This window comes from Solanum verrucosum, unplaced genomic scaffold, assembly GCF_900185275.1.
Source record: "Solanum verrucosum unplaced genomic scaffold, falcon-dt-bn FXZP01000268.1, whole genome shotgun sequence".
In the NCBI taxonomy this organism is placed as follows: Eukaryota; Viridiplantae; Streptophyta; class Magnoliopsida; order Solanales; family Solanaceae; genus Solanum; species Solanum verrucosum.
This window is the reverse complement of record NW_026019957.1, coordinates 1,619,596-1,638,140: the sequence shown is the minus strand read 5'-3', so window position 1 is coordinate 1,638,140 and position 18,545 is coordinate 1,619,596. Positions and strand designations below refer to the sequence as shown.

General features: G+C 36.3%; 3 protein-coding genes and 1 pseudogene across 3 annotated transcripts; 1 reads left to right on the top strand and 3 right to left on the bottom strand.

The window, feature by feature from the left end:
- LOC125814486 (dolichol-phosphate mannose synthase subunit 2-like) overlaps window positions 1–4,134 on the bottom strand; it is a 33,564-nt pseudogene extending 29,430 nt beyond the window's left edge.
- LOC125814485 (dolichol-phosphate mannose synthase subunit 2) lies at window positions 676–4,082 on the bottom strand. The gene is made up of 3 exons (XM_049493941.1): window positions 4,031–4,082; window positions 1,119–1,231; window positions 676–900 (listed from the first exon to the last, which is right to left on the bottom strand). The coding sequence occupies exons 2-3, from the start codon at window positions 1,206–1,208 to the stop codon at window positions 748–750; spliced, it is 243 nt and encodes an 80-aa protein (XP_049349898.1). The 5' UTR covers window positions 1,209–1,231; window positions 4,031–4,082; the 3' UTR covers window positions 676–747.
- Window positions 4,135–6,438: 2,304 nt separating the features above from the next.
- LOC125814473 (syntaxin-22-like) lies at window positions 6,439–11,042 on the top strand. The gene is made up of 7 exons (XM_049493931.1): window positions 6,439–6,781; window positions 7,628–7,721; window positions 7,971–8,110; window positions 8,317–8,391; window positions 9,598–9,755; window positions 9,834–9,934; window positions 10,665–11,042. The coding sequence occupies exons 1-7, from the start codon at window positions 6,594–6,596 to the stop codon at window positions 10,728–10,730; spliced, it is 822 nt and encodes a 273-aa protein (XP_049349888.1). The 5' UTR covers window positions 6,439–6,593; the 3' UTR covers window positions 10,731–11,042.
- Window positions 11,043–11,809: 767 nt separating this feature from the next.
- On the bottom strand, window positions 11,810–16,925 carry LOC125814448 (uncharacterized). Its single transcript, XM_049493893.1, is given in 8 exon segments — window positions 11,810–11,965; window positions 11,968–12,207; window positions 12,599–12,904; window positions 14,184–14,482; window positions 14,607–14,709; window positions 14,845–14,948; window positions 15,060–15,249; window positions 15,454–16,925. Coding segments are annotated over 8 exon segments (2,784 nt in total). The 5' UTR covers window positions 16,900–16,925; the 3' UTR covers window positions 11,810–11,869.
- Window positions 16,926–18,545: the final 1,620 nt, after the last annotated feature.

Here is an 18,545-nt window from a genome sequence, read left to right as displayed (position 1 = left end):
ATTGCAATATTACTATCATGAACTCGCGAAGTATGTGGTGAAGAAAGTCCTCTCTTATAGGAGAGGGACTATTGAATGAAAAAAGAAGTCTTCAAGAAGTGTCGTTAGAAATCATGAAAGAAATAGCTTTGAATAAAGATGTGTTAGCAGAAGTTTGATAGCGATGGGTGTATGTAGGATCCTCCAAAAGTTGTGCATTCTTTGGAGGATCCCACACGAGTGCAACAACATCATTGGAGAGTCCGAGCAACATAGGCCAAATCTTTGGCCACAACAAAGGGAAAGGACTTTCACCCACATTCTTAAGTGAAAAGCAAAGCTACAACATAGGCAAAGAACTTTCACCACATTCTTGAGAGTGAAGCAGGTGGTGGTGCATACATCCTACCTTACCTAGACCCACCTTATTTTGTTGTATATTTTCGCTTGTGGCGTTCAAAGTAGTAATTGATGATACAATGGTGGTGGTCGAAACCAAAAGACTTGTTTCATATAACTGTCTTGTTACACTCCTCCAGCTAATAACAAGAGAATAAATCAACCATGTTTTGTTTAATACCTGTGTGTAGTGAGTAGTGACAACTACATAATCATATCAAGAGGTTCCATATTGTAGTGAACTCCAGAAAAAACTATGTGGTCTCCGACATGGCCTATTCAAAATGAGAAGCACTAAAAAGATGTTACAAAAAGATGATCAATTATCATGAACTCGATAGAGCAAACAATGGACTTGCCGCAGCCACATCATGCCTTCTTCTTCTTGGACTTGAGCATGACGTATCCAATAAACACGCTCAAGAAGCAGATGAGTGCCACTGCAGCATATACAGGAATGAGAATAGCGTATTCTTGTGGTAGAAAATACTTGTGCATGAAATGATCGCTATCAACTAGAGGCTGAAAGGACAAAACAACATTTGCACATCAATCTCCAGATAAAACTTAAGTTGCAAGGGTCTGCTATGTTGCTCGGACTCTCCAATAATGTTGCCACACCCGTGGTCAGATCCTTCAAAAACGTACCCTTTTTGAAGGATCCAACATGCACCTGGCGACACATTTTTGAAGAGTCCGAAGGTCAGTACAGAATGGAATGGAAGAGAATATGAGCTGACCAGAATGATAACCCAGAAGGTATAATATGTAAAAATGGACAAACTAGTCAATGTTAAAATGAGCCCAACAGCTCTGTCAGCCAACTCCATCGAGACTCCTCTTCTTGTGCCGCCTGTAAAAGAAGAATGTTTCAGTTAAGAACTTGTGTACCTTACAAGAAGAGGATCAAAACAAAAAAAAATGGCCTGGTCACAGGTTTGCCGGTACCATACAAGGTTCAAGGGACTAAAAGGAGAGAAGACAAAACAAAAACGGATGAAAGTGGAACACAGTCCGGAAGGAGACCTTATCCCCTAAAGAGGTTGTTCCCAATAGAATCTCAGCTCAAGGAGAGATGAAAAAGAAGCAGTAATAACAGAGAGTAGCGTCAGCAACATAATAAGATAAACGACGCCACAGAAACATGTGTTGTGTTTAGTACATGTCTTCCAACATGTGACCATTGTGAAGGAACGTGTTGCATACAATATCTACCCAATCATTCATCCATATGTCTTGACAAGCAAAAATTCAGAAAGCTACATGAGCAGTTCTCTCGAGTCTCAATGTACTCTTGTTGCACTATCCTGAGTCCTGACCACAAAATGATACAACTTCTCCTTCTCAAGATGTCGATAACGATGCTTTTAACTATGACAACAGCCCGAAGAAAGACAAGGTAATAAACACGTCTACCTAAAAAGAACTCCAGGTTATGAGTCCCAAAATGAAGTCATATGATAGGGGAGTAAGCTTGGCAACATATTATTAGGCCCTAATTCTACAGGAAAACTCATTTGTTAGTAAGGACACAATATTACAATTTATATATATTTAACTTAGTTTCACTATTATTTTATTTGGTATGATGATGACATGAGGTGAGCTTAAAAGGAGAAAAGAGGATGTACATAGCTGACCCAAACTTGTTTGGAACTAAGGCATAGTTGTTGTAAGGACACAATATTACAAATTAGCACAAGGTTGCTCATTAGAGTTAATCTATATCACAGATCTAATAAGACTGCCTCTTAGAATTTCCATCGTCAATGAGAACTAAATTTTGCAAGGCCCCATATTTGCCAAGAAAGAGAAGCTATGTCCTCACACTCCCAAACAGCAGACAGCACACGAGAATCATACTTTAAAAAATGCTTAAGTTAGTCAAGTTGGAGAACAAGAAAAGTATTTTTCTGAGAACTAAATTACTACTCCAGCAAACTATCACCGGGACTCTAATTTCCTAATAGAAAATGAGTTAAATCTTGAACTCCCTAGTCATTAGTGGAATTACACTGTCGAAAGGGGTTAAAACTAAGCTATAATGGTGAACACTCGACCATTGGTAGAGTTAATACTTAGACTTGTTAAAGCTGAGGTGAATCTTCGGAACATACCTACCACAGTCGAGGATCCTATCCATAGTAAACAGTACATGAAGGAACACCAACTCTTAAAGGAAGGACATAGTCTCACCATTCAAAGAGTATAACATATCTTTCAGACAAGTAACTAAGTCCATCCTAATTAGGCCTTCCATTTTACCATCCATTTCATCATAAAATTACCAATCCTCTATTTATCAAACGGAAAAAATTACCAACCTTCAGTGAGCTATATGATTCCATTTCTTTTTCTCTAAAAAGGAGAACACTAAAACGACACAGAATCATAAGTTCTCGTGGTGTTACGAATGAATAATAAACTAATGATTAAAAAAACATGGGAAAAGATAAAACTGTTCATCAATTACACAGACAAACACCTTTAGTCACAGATTATTTAATTGCAAAATTATAAAAAAGAAAAAAAAATCACCCCCATCTCTCAATTTCTAAGCAACTCCACCAGAAACGGTAGGTATATCCATTTCGATAACCAATATCTTTCACCTCTTAATAAAAAGTTTCTAAGAATTGCTATTCAGACTAAAATAAAAAGAAAAGCAGCAACAAAGTAAAAACTCTCCATATTTCGCAACTCATTCCCATAACATATTACCAGATATCCCTTCATTTCAATTTGTTTGACTTACATTCCTTTTTAGTTTGTTTAAAAAAGAATGCTTCTTTCCTTTTTCCACAACTTTCTTATTTTAACTTTCCACATAGCATGTTTAAGACCATAAGATTAAAAAGCATTTTGATACATTCTACGTTTTTTTTAGATTAAGACATAATAGTCAAAAGTCTTTTTCTTTCTTAAACTTCCTGTCAAGTCAAAACCAGACAAATAAATTGAAACAAAGGGAATAAGTTTTTTTGTTCCTCCACTTTTAGGCTGTTAGTTATCACTGAACTTCCAACAAGGTTCATACAACAAAGACCTTTAGACATGATTTGACTCCCAAAGCTAAAAACTTTATACCAGAAAAAGGCTAGAGTTGCAAGAAAAATACTACCACCCCCCGAGCCCTTGGCATCAGGGTCAGGATTGATCTCAAAACTGATAAGCCCCTTCGTATTCCAACAACAAACTATGCCTCAGTCCCAAACAAGTTGTCGTCAGCTATATCAATCCCCACTTTCATTTAGGCTCATTTTATATGAATTCAACCAACAACAACAACATAATATCCGGTGTAATCCTACAAGTTGAAGTCTAGGGAGTGTAGTGTATTATGTACGCAGCCTTACCCCTAGCTCATGCTTGAATTTCAATTACCCTTTTCAGAAACTATGGAACATAAATTCATAATCCTTAAGAAATTAGTTTTCAAAAAAGCTCAAGATTCACAAGTTATGTCCAGAAAGGCTACAGGATCACAAAAAAATGGACATTTTGATGGATCACTCAATCAATCAATCAACTAAAAACTTACTAAAATTGGCAATATGAGTGGGAAACGGAAAAAATTATAAATTTTTTTGCATAAATTCAGCAAAAATATTGAGACCCCATTAAAGTAAGAGAAACAACAAACTTAGATCACCTGAAAAGTTCGGTTCTTGGTGTGGAAGATTTCTGCTTTCAGAGCATGAAGATCGCCATTTTCAAAGAAACTGAACTTTGATTGATTTTCAATTTTTATTTTTTATTCTTTTTGCACTTTGCTGTAATTGGACCAAAATATATTGGGCCCAACGTTTACATGGGCCTAAATTTGAGAGTGGGTACCAAAAGAGAGGAAATTCTTTCACTAATAACCACACCATCAACATACTCACATAATCTCACGAGGTTTGAAAAAGATAAAATGTATACAGACTTAATCATATATTTTATGGATTAGATAAACTATTTTCGATAGAACCACATTTAATTTTAAAAAGTCACGCGTAACATTCTAAAATAATAGTTATATTACATGATGAAATGCAAAAACAACCATTTTAGGATTGTAAAGATCACAAATTTACTATATTTAGCAACCTCATAATCAAATTTCAAAATCTCCGACATGAGGTTTCAATCGTCTGTTTGAATTTTCACAATTGTCAAGGTCTAACTTCATACTTGAGTTCTAATGTCTTGATTTTGACAGCTGAACCTTTTATCTTTTGAGTATGAAGCTGGATTCCAGCCGTTTAAAACTTCATACGTAAAGGTCTGAAGAAGAATAAGAAACAATAATGATATAACACGAACAATCTAAAAATCGTAAAACAAATTAAAATTTAAAAAATTAATGCGATGAGTTCAATAAAAAATTAACTAGCACTTAAAGTGGTACCTTATTGACTATTTAATTACTATTTTAAAATTCATAATAGAACAATTCAAATTCAAATTTATACAAACAACTTAATCATTGACTTGTCATAGTCCAATATGTTTAACTTGACAAATATTAGAACCCAAATTATATTATTAAAAGGCCAGAACATTATTTGAATAGGAATTCAAGGGTAGGACATATCAATTAATAAAGTTGGTAAAAAGTAGAAAATTTGAATTTAAATTTTAAAGACCACAAAATAGGTAGGTTACTTCATTATATTTGGCAAAAATTTCAAATAACAATTAATAGGAACAAAAAAAATAACAAATAATAATAACAATCAAAGACTAAAATAATAGGGAAGTGATAGGAATACTCCTAAGAAGGAAAAGCTTGATAACATTCATCCACTAACTTTCTACTTAATCCCAACCTCTATATTTTTCTATCATATGATCGTGTCCTTGCTAAACTACAAGTAAATTATGACATGTTTAGTTACCTTCCCGCGATACTTCTTCAACCTACTTCTACCTCTCTTCAAATCAGCCACAATCAATCTCTCGTATATCCTCATTTGAACATCTTACATATTCTCTTCATATACCATAATCATCTCAATCTTGCTTTCCTTAGCTTTTCCACCATATGGACTACTCCCACCTTATCCCTAATATCTCTAGTCCTAATTATATCTCTCTTACTATACTCACCAGTGGCGAAGCCACCCTATCTTTAGGGGGTCATCTGACCCCCCTTCGGCGGAAAATTATATTATTTTTACATGGTTAAAATATTTTTTTATGTAAATATAGTAGATGTTGAACCCCCTTAGGCTACTTCGTGTGTCTATTTCTTCAGATTTTGAACCTCCTAATTAAAAATTCTGGCTCCGCCACTGATACTCACATATCCATCTTGACGTCTTCATTTTTGTTACTTTCATCTTTTGGACATGTGCGCTCTGATCGATCAATACTTCACCACATACAACACAGTTGATCTAACAAAACACTCTATAAAACTCACTTTAGTCTTGATGGCATATTCTTGTTGCATAAGATCACGAATGCGACTCTCCAATTCATTCACCCGACTCCAATACAATGAGCAACATCCTTATCCATCTCCCAATTTTCTTAAACTATTAATCCAAGATACTTGAAACTTTTTCTCTCACTGAAGACTTGCACATTAATTCTCACTTCCACGTTCAATTAAAATGAAGTAGGTGATTACACTATATTTGAATAGTCATATACATAAACGTATCCTACTTGTTTAGCTTTATACAAGTTATAAGTGTCTTTTTATGCACACTAAAAATTGAAAGACATAGATATCAATTAAAGCAAGTTAAAAAACACGTTTATATATTACGTTGAATAATATAAAGGTAAGTTGCCAAGTGGCAACCAGCTGAGCTGTGTCACATCCAAAGGGACAATGAGACCTGCGCCTCACACAAAATGCACACCATTTCCTTTCCCCTTTTTGAAAGCTCAAAAAGATTTCTTACTTCTCTTCTTCATCAAAATTCAATTTTCACTCCATTTTCTTCCAAATTCCCCAAAACCCAACTTCCAAAACTTAATAATCTTGACATATTTGTGATAAAAATTTGATCTTGTTTGTCTCTGTACATATAATTACAAATTCTTGGTTTTTGGGAATTTCACCTGAAAATTTTGCCCTTCTCAATTTCCTTACAAATTGCCCAAACCCCATTTTTTTTTATTGTGATCAAGATTTGATTTTGTTTGTCTCTGTGTATTAAACTGTAGATTTTGATTGTTGGGTAGTTGAGATTTTTCGAAAAAAATAGAACAAAAGTATGAGTTTTCAAGATTTGGAATCGGGTCGACCTTTGGGGTCTCGTCGGTTCCAGACAAATGGGAAGCAAGACCCAACCCAAGCAGTGGCTTCTGGAATCTTCCAGATCAATACTGCTGTGTCTACGTTTCAGAGGCTAGTGAATACACTTGGTACCCCAAAAGATACGCCTGAGCTACGTGAAAAGTTGTAAGTGCTCTTTAACATATACGATTCAAAGTTTTGTATCAGATTAGGTTGAATTGCATAATTAGTGTATGTTAGTTTTAGCTCGTTGAAAGTTCAGAGTAAAGGGGGTGTTAATATATGTCGAATTCAAAATGAAATAGTATAATTATGATGATTTGTCCAAAAGGAGCTGAAAATGGATATAGTAGATTATGACTAGTTTGGGATTGAGAGGTGATTGATTGATTGTTGATTGAGGTCACCTAAATGTGGCGCTTAGTGGTCAATGAAGTGGGTTGAGAACCATGAAGTCTCGGGTTCTCAATTCCCAGTAGAGGCAAACCATGCAGTCTCAGGTTCTCATTTCCCGTCAGAGGCAAAAAGAAAAGGTGATTCCTTGCTATCTGTCCAAGCTTTGGTGAACATAGTTAGGTGGTACAGTGGAAGGTAGCAAGTATATCGTGGATTTAGTCTACTGGACAATTAAGGATGGCTGAGCAATTGTTTACTTATTGCCTATCAAATGCTTTCTGGATGGACTGATGTTAAGTGCTGTCTCACTCCTTCCCTGGGCGAAAAGAGGGTTGACATTAGGGGTGGGTTACTAGGAAAATGAAAGGGTGGTGGGGAAAGTGCAGTACATTGATTTTGGAAAATGTTGAAATTTGTCTGTTCAATTTTTAGCTAACCTCTACCAGATGCTCCACATTACTGTTATTCCAATATTCTTGTTTAGAAGCAGTGTCAAGTGTTCCAACGGAGCTCAAAGATGTTGCCTACCTTTTAGCTTGTGGTTAAAAAAATAGTAGTTGGCATTTGATCGAACATTTATTTGGTGGTAACTGTGCTAATTTTGCTCAACTGCAGGCACAAGACAAGGGTACATATTGGCCAGTTAGTCAAAGATACATCTGCTAAACTTAAGCAAGCAAGTGAAACAGATCATCATGCTGATGTCAGTGTAAGTTTTAAAGAGCTCGATATTTCTCCTCATCCACTTCTGTTGATCTTGATGGGTAGACATTTTCAGGTCTCATACATTTAAACACATACTGTTTGTCTTATTTCTTTGTGAGTTTCTTATATACTAAGTTCTCATCCTTTTCTATATGGAGATGGCTGAATGTATGAACTCTGATGTGTATTTCCTCGTCTTCTTATTATAACTTTCTCACATATATGAATTTATGTTCATACTGCTTTTTCTCAGACTAGCAAGAAAATAACAGATGCTAAACTTGCTAAAGATTTTCAAGCTGTCTTGAAAGAGTTTCAGAAGGCTCAGAGACTTGCAGCAGAGAGGGAGACAGCATATACACCTTTCATTCCCCAAGCCGTTCTTCCTTCTAGGTAATGTCAGCGGCAATTATGGTAATTGTCATTTAGTAAACAGAGTTACTGGCATATGAAGAACTACATAAAAAGAAACTTTTAGTGCTATGATGTGTACTCTACAGTCTCATTTTTATAGACTTAATGAATCATACACTTCATCTGTATTTGTTGCCCCACATTTTTGCTCATACCCTTCATTTATATTATGTCGTGGTAAACAGTTACACAGCCAGTGAGGTAGATGTTGCTTCAGATAATAGTATGGAACAGCGAGCTCTCCTTGTGGAATCAAGAAGGTGAGTTAGTCTAGTTCTATTATTCAATTTGTTGTTTCTTACTAGTTTTTGCTCGTCTCTAGGTTGTTAAGACTCATTTTTATCAAATTCAGACATGCATTAGTCAAAGAAACATTGATGGTTGACAAAATTACTAATTTCAAAAAAAGAAAAAGAAAAAGAAACATTGATGGTTGAATTGGTTGCTAAAATTCACCAGCAAGATAACCATCAGTTATAGGCATACAGGGAAATGAAATTCACCTTTGAGTTTGGTCTCTAGACAACTGATGGGTTAGTGCCAAGTTAGATAGAGGACTGTTTGCTGTGGTACAGAGAAATCAGATTACAAATGAAGCTCGGGGCTTAGGGTGTTGGGTAATGAGCTTCCAATGGTGTAAAGGTTAAATTTATGTGGTGTTAGTGTTGTTTTTTGATGAAGGAGTCCATTCGGTTTCTTTGGGAGTTCAAGGGGATTGAGACAAGGAGTCCATGGATTCCTAGGGCACCGAGTAAAGTGTGCTTCTTTGTTTGGTTGGCGGCAAGGGGTGTAATTTAACTGCAGAAAATCTGTGAAAGAGGAAGATTAACTATGTCAGTTAGTGCTTTATGTGTAAGAGTGGATGTGAAAATGCTGATCATCTTCTTTTGCACTGTAATGTGGCTAATCAGTTATGGAGGGTAGCCACGGATTTGTTTCGGATTCAATCGGTGATGTCGGGTACAGTCAAGGAGGCTTTGCAAAGTTGGACTCATAGGATGGGAAAGAGAAGCCCTAGGGTATGGATTGCTGCCCCCTTAACAATCATGTGGGTCATTTGGAAAGGGAAATAGGACATTTGATGGGGTGGAACAAGATTTTGTAAAATTGCATAGGAGTGTTTTGTCTCTAGTTACTTTTTGGGGGACTTACGAGGTCCTTGTTTGTATAGAGGATAGAATCTCTTATGTTGAGAACCATCTTTCGAGAAAGGGTATCAGAGGCCAACGAGTTGAATTAATTCACCTTATATATTAGCACCGACATGACAAATGATTTGCTTCCATGAAACAATAAATTGAAAACTTGCATTTTTTGGCCATGTGCTGAACTTTTATTGACATCTGACTTTTCTTATGGAACTATTCTGGTGATGGCAATATGATCAAAGATAATGTTTTACATCCTTAAGACATATCTTCATTTCTGATCTGGTTGTTTTGTGTTCCACGTGCCCCTTGCTTCAGGCAAGATATTTTGCATTTAGACAATGAGATTGCTTTTAATGAAGCTATTATTGAGGAAAGAGATCTTGGAATACAAGAAGTACAACAACAGATTGGTGAAGTGAATGAGATTTTCAAGGATCTTGCCGTTCTTGTTCACGAGCAAGGAACTATGATTGGTAAATCACTTTCCTTCGTTTTGAACTTTCAAATCTTTAGAGGACATTATTTGACGTATACAATTCTCCTTTTCTCAGATGATATTGGCTCCAACATTGAGAATTCTCATGCTGCTACTGCACAAGGGAGATCACAACTTGCTAAAGCTGCAAAGACCCAAAGATCAAATTCATCTCTGGTACTTCCATTACTTATACAAATTTTCCCTGAACATAAATCTGGCTCGGTTTTATTCTGCTTATATTCCATGAGAACTTGTATGTTTAGACTCTTGGATCTTCGAGAATATAGATGTGGACGATGGGAAACTTGTCATAGCATTAAGGTGCTGCATTTTGCAAGCTATGACTAAATGGTAACTAGATGTTCTAGTTACAGCATGGTTTAACAGAAATAGAGAGTAGAAGAGTAGTTACGCCAATTTGCTACTTAATTCTAGGCATGGTTGTGGTACCAAATTTGAAGTGCCATTATGAGGCAGTCGTGGGTCGAAATTTTAATGAATCATAATGACAAGTCAAGTCATGCGATTAGTTTTCTTAGGTTCGGCTTTTCATCTTTTAGGAGTGGGGACCAACTTGCCCAGAAACCATGGTTATTAAAAAATTATGGGTTCAAATGAATTAGTTGAGGCGCTCACAAGCTTGCCCGAAACCACGGTTATTAAAAAAACATATCGTGGGTTCAGATGAACACGCAGCCTAGAGACTACATCCGCCTCTAGAAGTGGGGTTGATTTTAAGCCCTTTTGGATGGTGTTGAATCGTTCAACCTCATCATTCCCTATCAAATGTAGGTGGAAAATATAATTACTAACATTCATTCCTCGCCACTTTATATAAAAAATCATAAATCTTTTCATCTTATATTCCTCGCAGCGCATTCTTAACGGATTTTCTTTTCTGCAGACCTGCTTGCTTCTGGTGATATTTGGGATCATACTTCTAATTGTGATCATAGTACTTGCAGTATGATCAGAAGATTTTGATATGGGAGGAAGAGAGATCCTAAACTCTTCATAAATGGAATTGATCTTTTTGATTCAAGATGTTCTTAAGGCACCATAAAGTATACTTGTGGTTTGATCCATGAATCTTTTAGTCATGCTAGAGAAGTTGTGCAACTGTGACATGAAGTTTCATATGCTGTGTGGTGGCGTGGGGGTGGGGGTTGACATGCGAGGGAAGGTTTGTCTGCTATGTTTGTAAATTTTGTGTTTGTGTTTGTGTGTTGCTGCCATGTAATGGCTGGTTTGTTGATAAAATTTGTTTCTTAAATTTCTTGCATGATCAAGGCCCCGATAAAACGATTCTAGTCCACAACTTATTCATGATATAAGCTGTCATTTACGTAGCTGCTGCCTATTTAGTCACAATTTTTTGTTTTGATTTCGGAACAATTAACCTATCATATGTATCAGCTTGGCTTCATCCCGAACCTAAGAGGTATTCGGATCTCATATGAACAGCTTGCTACCTATTTAGTTAACGTCTCTTGTTTCTTGTACGGAACAATTAAAATAGTTTGAATTTTTAGGTTTCCAAGCAATATAAGGTCCCCTAAACTTCACTTCATTTTTTTTTGGTAAATGGTGAATAATTGTATTCATAAAAGGCACAAATGTAGTGCTGGGATTCTGAACAAGTGAGCAAAAGATCCACAATATATCCCTCCTCAAGTCTTTAGAGAGGCTCTTTAAGAATTCCAGTAAAGCTAAATAACAAGATACAAGCTGGAATAGCGTACCACCCGCTTATTCTTGTTTTGTCCAGTGCTAGACAAAGTTAAGAATGGTGTAATAGGACAGTGCAAAAAGAGACGAATAAGAGTTTCAGCATGGTTGCCCACATAAATAACAACCCAAGATAAACGCGCTTCACTTCTATGAGGAGCTCATGACTTCCAGATTTGTTTCTGAGGCCATAGTTTGAGATGTTGATCTTCCTTTTCCAAGATTTTACACAACTCACCTTGGTTGCAGTCTTTACATTGATATTTCTTCTATAATTAACTAACCAAGTCCCATCAACTCTTGAATCAGAGACGATAGAATTTGAAGACAATGCCAAATCGTACAATCTGGGAATTTGTTCTTCGAAGATACATGGCTCATCTATCTTCTCCTCCTCCGCTTCCTTCGACTATCATCACTTTCACTATCACTGTCGTCAGAACTGGATGATGATGATTCAGATTCTGAACCAGAACCCCAGACTCATCATCCGATTCAGAAACGGGCTTTTGTTGTTGCATGATAAGCCTTGGCATGTTCTTTAAATACTCTCGTAGATTTTCAGTAATTCCACCGAGACCAATGGAAGTGAAAAAGTTGATAGCAAACCTTGTATTCTTGGGATTGTCCTTCGGGAAAATAGAGTCAAGGGAATCTTGCATGGTGGGGTCGTTAAGACGCTCATTCAACAAGCGGATGCCAAGGTGCTCCGACATTTCCTGCATATATGACATATTTTTTGAGTGAATTTGAAGCTAATGGAACAAATATGTGATATTACTACAAATAGATGTCTACCAATGCATCGCATCGCCAGCGCTAAAAAAAACAGAAGAAAAAAATTATATGCTTTAACAAATGCAATTTTTGACATAAATGTTACATTTAGCAGTGATTAAAAGACTTAAAATAAGTGGCCAAAAAGAAAATAAATATTCAGAATCAACTATTGATCTTGTTCATATTATAGAGAGTTTTAAAAAGTAAGCCATAAAGATAAAGCTAGTTTTCTTTTTGACGAGTTCAAAGATAAAGCTAGCTGTAACATGTCTGAAAGAAACAAAAAGATAAATCAAGCTGTAGAAGTATTAGAGATCAAATTAAATGTACCTGGAATAGGATTTTAATAAATATACGAGAAGAAGAGGTTGTGTCCTCCTCTGTCAGTCTTATATAAGCCAAAGCATGCCAAGGAAGAGCATCAGTGCCGAGCAAATGAGCAAAAAACTTGGCCACGTTACGAAGTTTATTAGTTTCGAGCCGGTGGATCATGGAGTACTGCTGCACAAAGCATTTCTCAAAGTTTTCTTGATGAATTTTGTTAATCATGCAAAATCGCTGTCCCAGTAGTCCATAGTAACGAAGATAAGTCCTCTCCTGACTGCAGCACTCCAATAACATTATGCACAATTCCATCTGCATGGATCAAATAAATATAGATCGGTTTTCTCTTCTTTTAGACAGGTATCAATCAAAAAGTTATTAATTAATACAAGAATGAATAATACAGCCACAGGACAGAATGATTACAGCATCACAATCTTTTTCATTTTCCTTTCTTCCTGCATTTCCACTATCCAGTCCTAAAATATTTTACCCATTATCTAATCTTTCCCTGACATTGAGACTTGAGAGTGAACCAATCCAAGAGAATGTGTTCCTTTTTCTTTTCTTTTTTTCTCTTTTTCAGGATTATAACTGAAATACTTAGTTGAGGATTTGGTGGAGTACTCTTTATCAAAAAGAAATTGTTGGAGTACTAATTACTAGCCTCAAACCACATATTAATATATTAAACCAACAAAGGTGTAGATGTCCAGTATTATTTCTTTTTAACTAATGTGACTGAAGCTCTGGTACCTCCAGACTCCAGTACATCAAGCAAAAGCATCAATATACAAAAAATAGGTGAAGAAGTGCACTCTTGATCTAATGAGTAGAACTGTCAACCCCTTCAAAAGCCCACATTCTTTTCTATAACATTCCCAGAGCAGACACAAAGGTTCAATTTCAAAATTTCAACCCATATTTCTGTTGTGATGGATGTTCCAAGAAAACTACTATTTGCTGGAAGAACCTGATAGACTCCAGAAGTGAAAATAAAAGATGCCATTAGTCCAAAGAAACAGTGAAGTAGCAGGTGACTTGTGTCCTCCTATGATAGTTACAAATGAAGCATGCGTTAATTAATTCCGCAAATTATCGATGTTAGAAATTGCATTGTGGGCTACATGAATCTCTACCTGCATGGACCACAAGGCAAGCCAATTAAATGTTACCCTATGTCCATGTCCATCTTTATTCCTCAACCATCAGTTTAACGGAACACCAGAAATATGGTTTATGGGATGCATGATAGAATGATAATGCCTCTATGCTATCCATGAAAAATACAAGGAGAAGTCAGATTCAATGAAAGCTCATGTTTTGGTTATTATTACTCTTTTTTGTATCCAGAAACTAAGTTTTTCCTACACCTTTTTTAATGTTCAATAACGTTTTCCCTTTTAAATTATAGCCCTTCTCATATAATGTTTAACAAATCAAAGGCGACATTACTATCTTTTGAAACTCAAAGCAGATGCAAATATATGGACATGTCAAATCCATGTAAGCATGCACACAGTTTCGCGAAGGACATGACTCAAGAGTAGCAGAATAACACAAAATATAAGAAAGAGATCATGATACTAACCTCCTGACCAGGCTCTAGTTTGATTTTCAACAGCTTATGCCCTGCTTCTTCAAAGTCAACACTAGACATAATGGTAAGGTAGATCGTTCTCCGAAGGTTGATTAAGTTTGTCTCTGTTTCGTCCTTTATTTGCATTTGCTCCTCATCTTCTTCTTCAGACTCTTCATCTTCATTGTCATCTTCATCCTCTGATTCCACATCAGAATCTCCTTCCTCAGATTCTTCACCAAGTATTGCCTTCTTTAATTCTTCATACTTTCTTTCGTTCTCTAGGAAATTAGGATCCGGCTTGAAAATATCTGAGCATGCAAAACAAACATGAAAATCGACATTCCATATAGTTGCTCCATGAAACAAAATATCCAGTAGCCTCCAAAGGCAATCCGTTTTAATACTTTTACTATAAAATTGATCATGACATACCTAAAGTAATTTCTGGATCTATTGTCTCTGAGAGAGAGACTTCATGTGTTAATTGATCTTCCTGCTCAACAAGGTCAAGTTCTGGACGCACAGCTTGGTAACCCTGAGTAGGATGCATGTAAGGGATCTAATATTCTTGCTTTGATAAATAAGGGATAAAATATAATCTTGCCTCAGAAAACAATAAAATATCGAGTAGTATTTTTTTACTCAGAAAACAATTAAAAAGCAAACTCACCTGAAACTTTGCTTTACGCAATGCAAAGAGGCTTTCAATTAAGAACTGAACACGTTTATCTATTTCTCCTTCATGAAGTATACCACGGAACCGCTCAAAGATTCCTATTTAAAAGGAAAAAGGTATAAGCATGGCAACCAAAGCAGAATCTTTATATAAATAAACGAAAATATAAGTCGTGAATATTCTATAACAAACTTTCAATGTGTACTCACCATGTAATCCTCGTGGACAGAGGTCCTGAAGCATTGAACCACATTCTGTAACAAAACCAACCGCAACCTCAACACTATCATCAGTAGGTTTCTCCAACAAAACCGTGAGTAGTTCAAGAGCAATAAGCTCGTGGACGATTTGTTGGTTCACAAGGTGAGCAATAAATTTGACAGCTGCTAACAGCTGAGGCTGCAAGCGTGAAAAATTAGGGGTAAGACAAATTATGACAAGATTTTTTTGTCCTGCTAAGGTTATGAACAGATTTGGACTGCATTGAAGCAATTAGACTAACCGCACTACTAGAGATACAAACCTTATCATTTGTACAAGAACAATACAGTATGTTGCACAAATAAAAAATGTACTGCAAGCACAAAAGCAAGAGATACGAACCTTATCATTACGTTTATAAGCTCTTTGCAGCTGCAGTATGATCCTTCTTAACAAAAGATCACCCACTTCAGGGAACTTGGTATTAACGACCGCAACCAAAGCAGCAAACACATCAGTAAAACCCGGAGAAGCCATTTGGGACTTCATACAGGATCTACAAAACAAACCCCTCCCTCGAATTAAATTCTCTGCGAACAACTCTGGAATAATGTTTTTGAGGTTTGCTGCATTAACTTTATTCACCAGTCCATTGATACTCTTTCTCAGAGCATCCCAAGTCATCCTCTGGTACTCAACACTGCTCTTGTCCTGAACCTCCTTCATCATCCTAGCCAATTTGAATGGTGGAATGTACACTCCCCCACTCCTGCCCAATTTTGCTGTATCGACATTCAAATTACCATCTTGCTTTTGCACCTTGGAAACGTCACTGGCTTTCAGTGCCCCGTCTTCTTGGGTATTATCTTCCCTATTTTTGTCTTTTCCATGCTTATCAGCCCCAATCCTTTGCCTTGTATCCTTTCTATCATGGTCATCACCATCATCCTTCTTTTCTCTTACTACGTTCCTCCTCTTCTCTTTCCTATCATCATTATACCGATCAACCCTACCCTCCCTTCTCTTTTGCACCTTTTCATCATCAGACTCCCGTTGCTTCTTCTCCTTCCAATCATCTCCATTGTTTCGATTCCTATCCTTCCTATCATTTCTTTCATCTCCATTCCTTCGACTCATCTCCTTCCTATCATCCTTTACATCACCATCTTCACCTTCATGTCGTCGTTTCCTCTTACTCCTATCATCCCTTTCAACGTCCTCATCAACTTGGCTTACATTTTTTCTGCTTTCCTTCCTACCATCCCTCCTCTCATCATCTTCTTCACTTCCATCTTTTGGCCTCCTCTGTCTTCTGTCATCCCTTCCAGCATCATCTTCACGGTCATTTCTTCGTCTTCTCTCCCTCCTATCATCCTTCTCATCATCATCTACCCGTTCACTTTTTCTCCTCCTCTCCCTCGTTTTATCTCTTTCACCATCATCATCATCTTCTTCCTGTTCTTCTTTTGGCCTCCTATCACCCCTTTCAGCACTATCTTCACGTTCATCTCTTTGACTCTTCCGCTTCGAACCATCATCACTATCATCCCTAGTTCCACGTTCAGTTCTTCGCCTCGACAACCTCCTATCATCCTTTCCATTATTACCACCACCATCATCATCTTCATCACCACTTTCATGTTCAATTGTTCGCCTCCTCGCCCTCCTATCCCCCCTTCCATCATCACCACTTTCACGTTCACTTACTCGCCTCCTCGCCTTCCTATCACCTCTTTCATCGTCATCATCCGAGCTGCTTCTATCCCTATGCCGTTGCCGCTCTACTTTCTTCACATCCTCATCGTTCCTTCTCCTACGATATCTATTCTCACTCAAATCCTTCTCCATAAGCTCAACTCAACTTGTGCTTACAATCACAAAATTCAATAATCAATTATGTGAAGCACACAACAATGTCTACATACAGTAATAAGAAAAAAATAGGTGAATTCCAGGAACACTTCCACTACAACAAACGCCGGAATCTATGTGAAGAAAACGGGACCTTTAGCTCCGCCGGCAAAAGTTTCCGATTTGGATTTGGAATTGGGGATAAACAGAGAAGAATTCGGGTAGGGGAAGAAGTGGATATTTTACCAAGCCCGATATTCAGATCCGCTATGGAATTTTTTATTTTAAAAAAAAACAATTGAATTGAATAAAAAGCAAACTACAAAAACATATTCAATATAAATATATAATGACGTTAGTGGGGTCTAGAGAGAGTGCATTCTTTATATCTACCTTCACAGGGTAGAAATGTTGTTTCGGATGCAAAAGCATTTTATAAAGTAGGGTAAGATTTATGTACATCCTCACTCTCTCCGAACTTTATTTCTACCTTGTGAAGTAGAAAATTTGTTACAGATATAAAAACATTATAAAAAAAAATAAAAAATTGTATATAATAGCAAACTATTAATTCAAATTAAAGGCTATAACCATAGTTTGATTTAATTGTATCCCATAACAAACTGTTGTTATTTCGCCTCACTCCTAGTGAATCTCGCTCGCAACCCTCGTTCTCTCCCTCGCCTCTCTCGCTTTTATACAAACGCAAATGTATAAAATGTGTTTGTGTTTGTATAAAGCGAGAGAAACTTGTATATATACATATATTTTCGTTCCTCTGTCTCCCCTCTCCCAGATCTCGCTCGCCACTCTCCCAAATCTCGCTCGCTCACTCGCCTCTCTCACTTTATACAAAAACTCAAATGTATAAAATGTGTTTGTATTTGTATAAAACAAGAGAAAATTGTATATATACATATATTTTCGTTCCCCTTTCCCAAATCTCACTCGCCACTCTCCCACATCTCGCTCGCTCGCCTCTCTCACTTTATACAAACACAAATGTATACATTGCGTTTGTGTTTAGATAAAGCGAGAGAAAATTGTATATATAAATACAAATGCATATATTTTCATCCTATACACTTATGATTATACAAATACGATCTTTCTCTGCCCAGTTTTCTTTTGTTTTTCTCTCTTTCTCGCGTTATACAAACACATATTATATAATTGACCTTTTATATATGTATACCAAAGCAGATTATACAACTGCTTTCTTTTGTATATGTATAACGAAATATACATATTTATGTTTGTTATGGAGCCAATTATGCAAACTATATTTATAGCATACAAATATAATTTTCATGTTTGTTATATGTAAAAGTTGCTCTAAAAAAAAGTAGCCTCAAATCTATGTAAGTCTCAATATCTCAGGACCTTATTTTACTTGTGAAGATAAAAAAGTTGTTTCAAATACAAAAATATGATTAAGTAGGAATAAAATCTATGTACATCTCACTTTTTTCAAATCATATTTCTACTTCGTGAAGATACAAATATTGTTTTGGATACAAAAATATTATATGAAAAAGTAGGAATAAGATCTATGTATGTATTTCTCTCTCTGGACCTTAGTTATGAAATTATATTGTTATTGTTATTGTTATTAATTTTAAAGGTAGGTGCGTACTCACGGT

Coding starts and splice junctions, on each gene's coding strand:
- LOC125814473 (XM_049493931.1), top strand. CDS start 6,594: ATGAGTTTTCAAGATTTGGAATCGGGTCGACCTTTGGGGTCTCGTCGG. Junction 9,756..9,833: donor CGAGCAAGGAACTATGATTG/GTAAATCACTTT, acceptor TCCTTTTCTCAG/ATGATATTGGCTCCAACATT. Junction 9,935..10,664: donor AAAGATCAAATTCATCTCTG/GTACTTCCATTA, acceptor TCTTTTCTGCAG/ACCTGCTTGCTTCTGGTGAT.
- LOC125814485 (XM_049493941.1), bottom strand. CDS start 1,208: ATGGAGTTGGCTGACAGAGCTGTTGGGCTCATTTTAACATTGACTAGT. Junction 901..1,118: donor CCTTCTGGGTTATCATTCTG/GTCAGCTCATAT, acceptor TTGTCCTTTCAG/CCTCTAGTTGATAGCGATCA.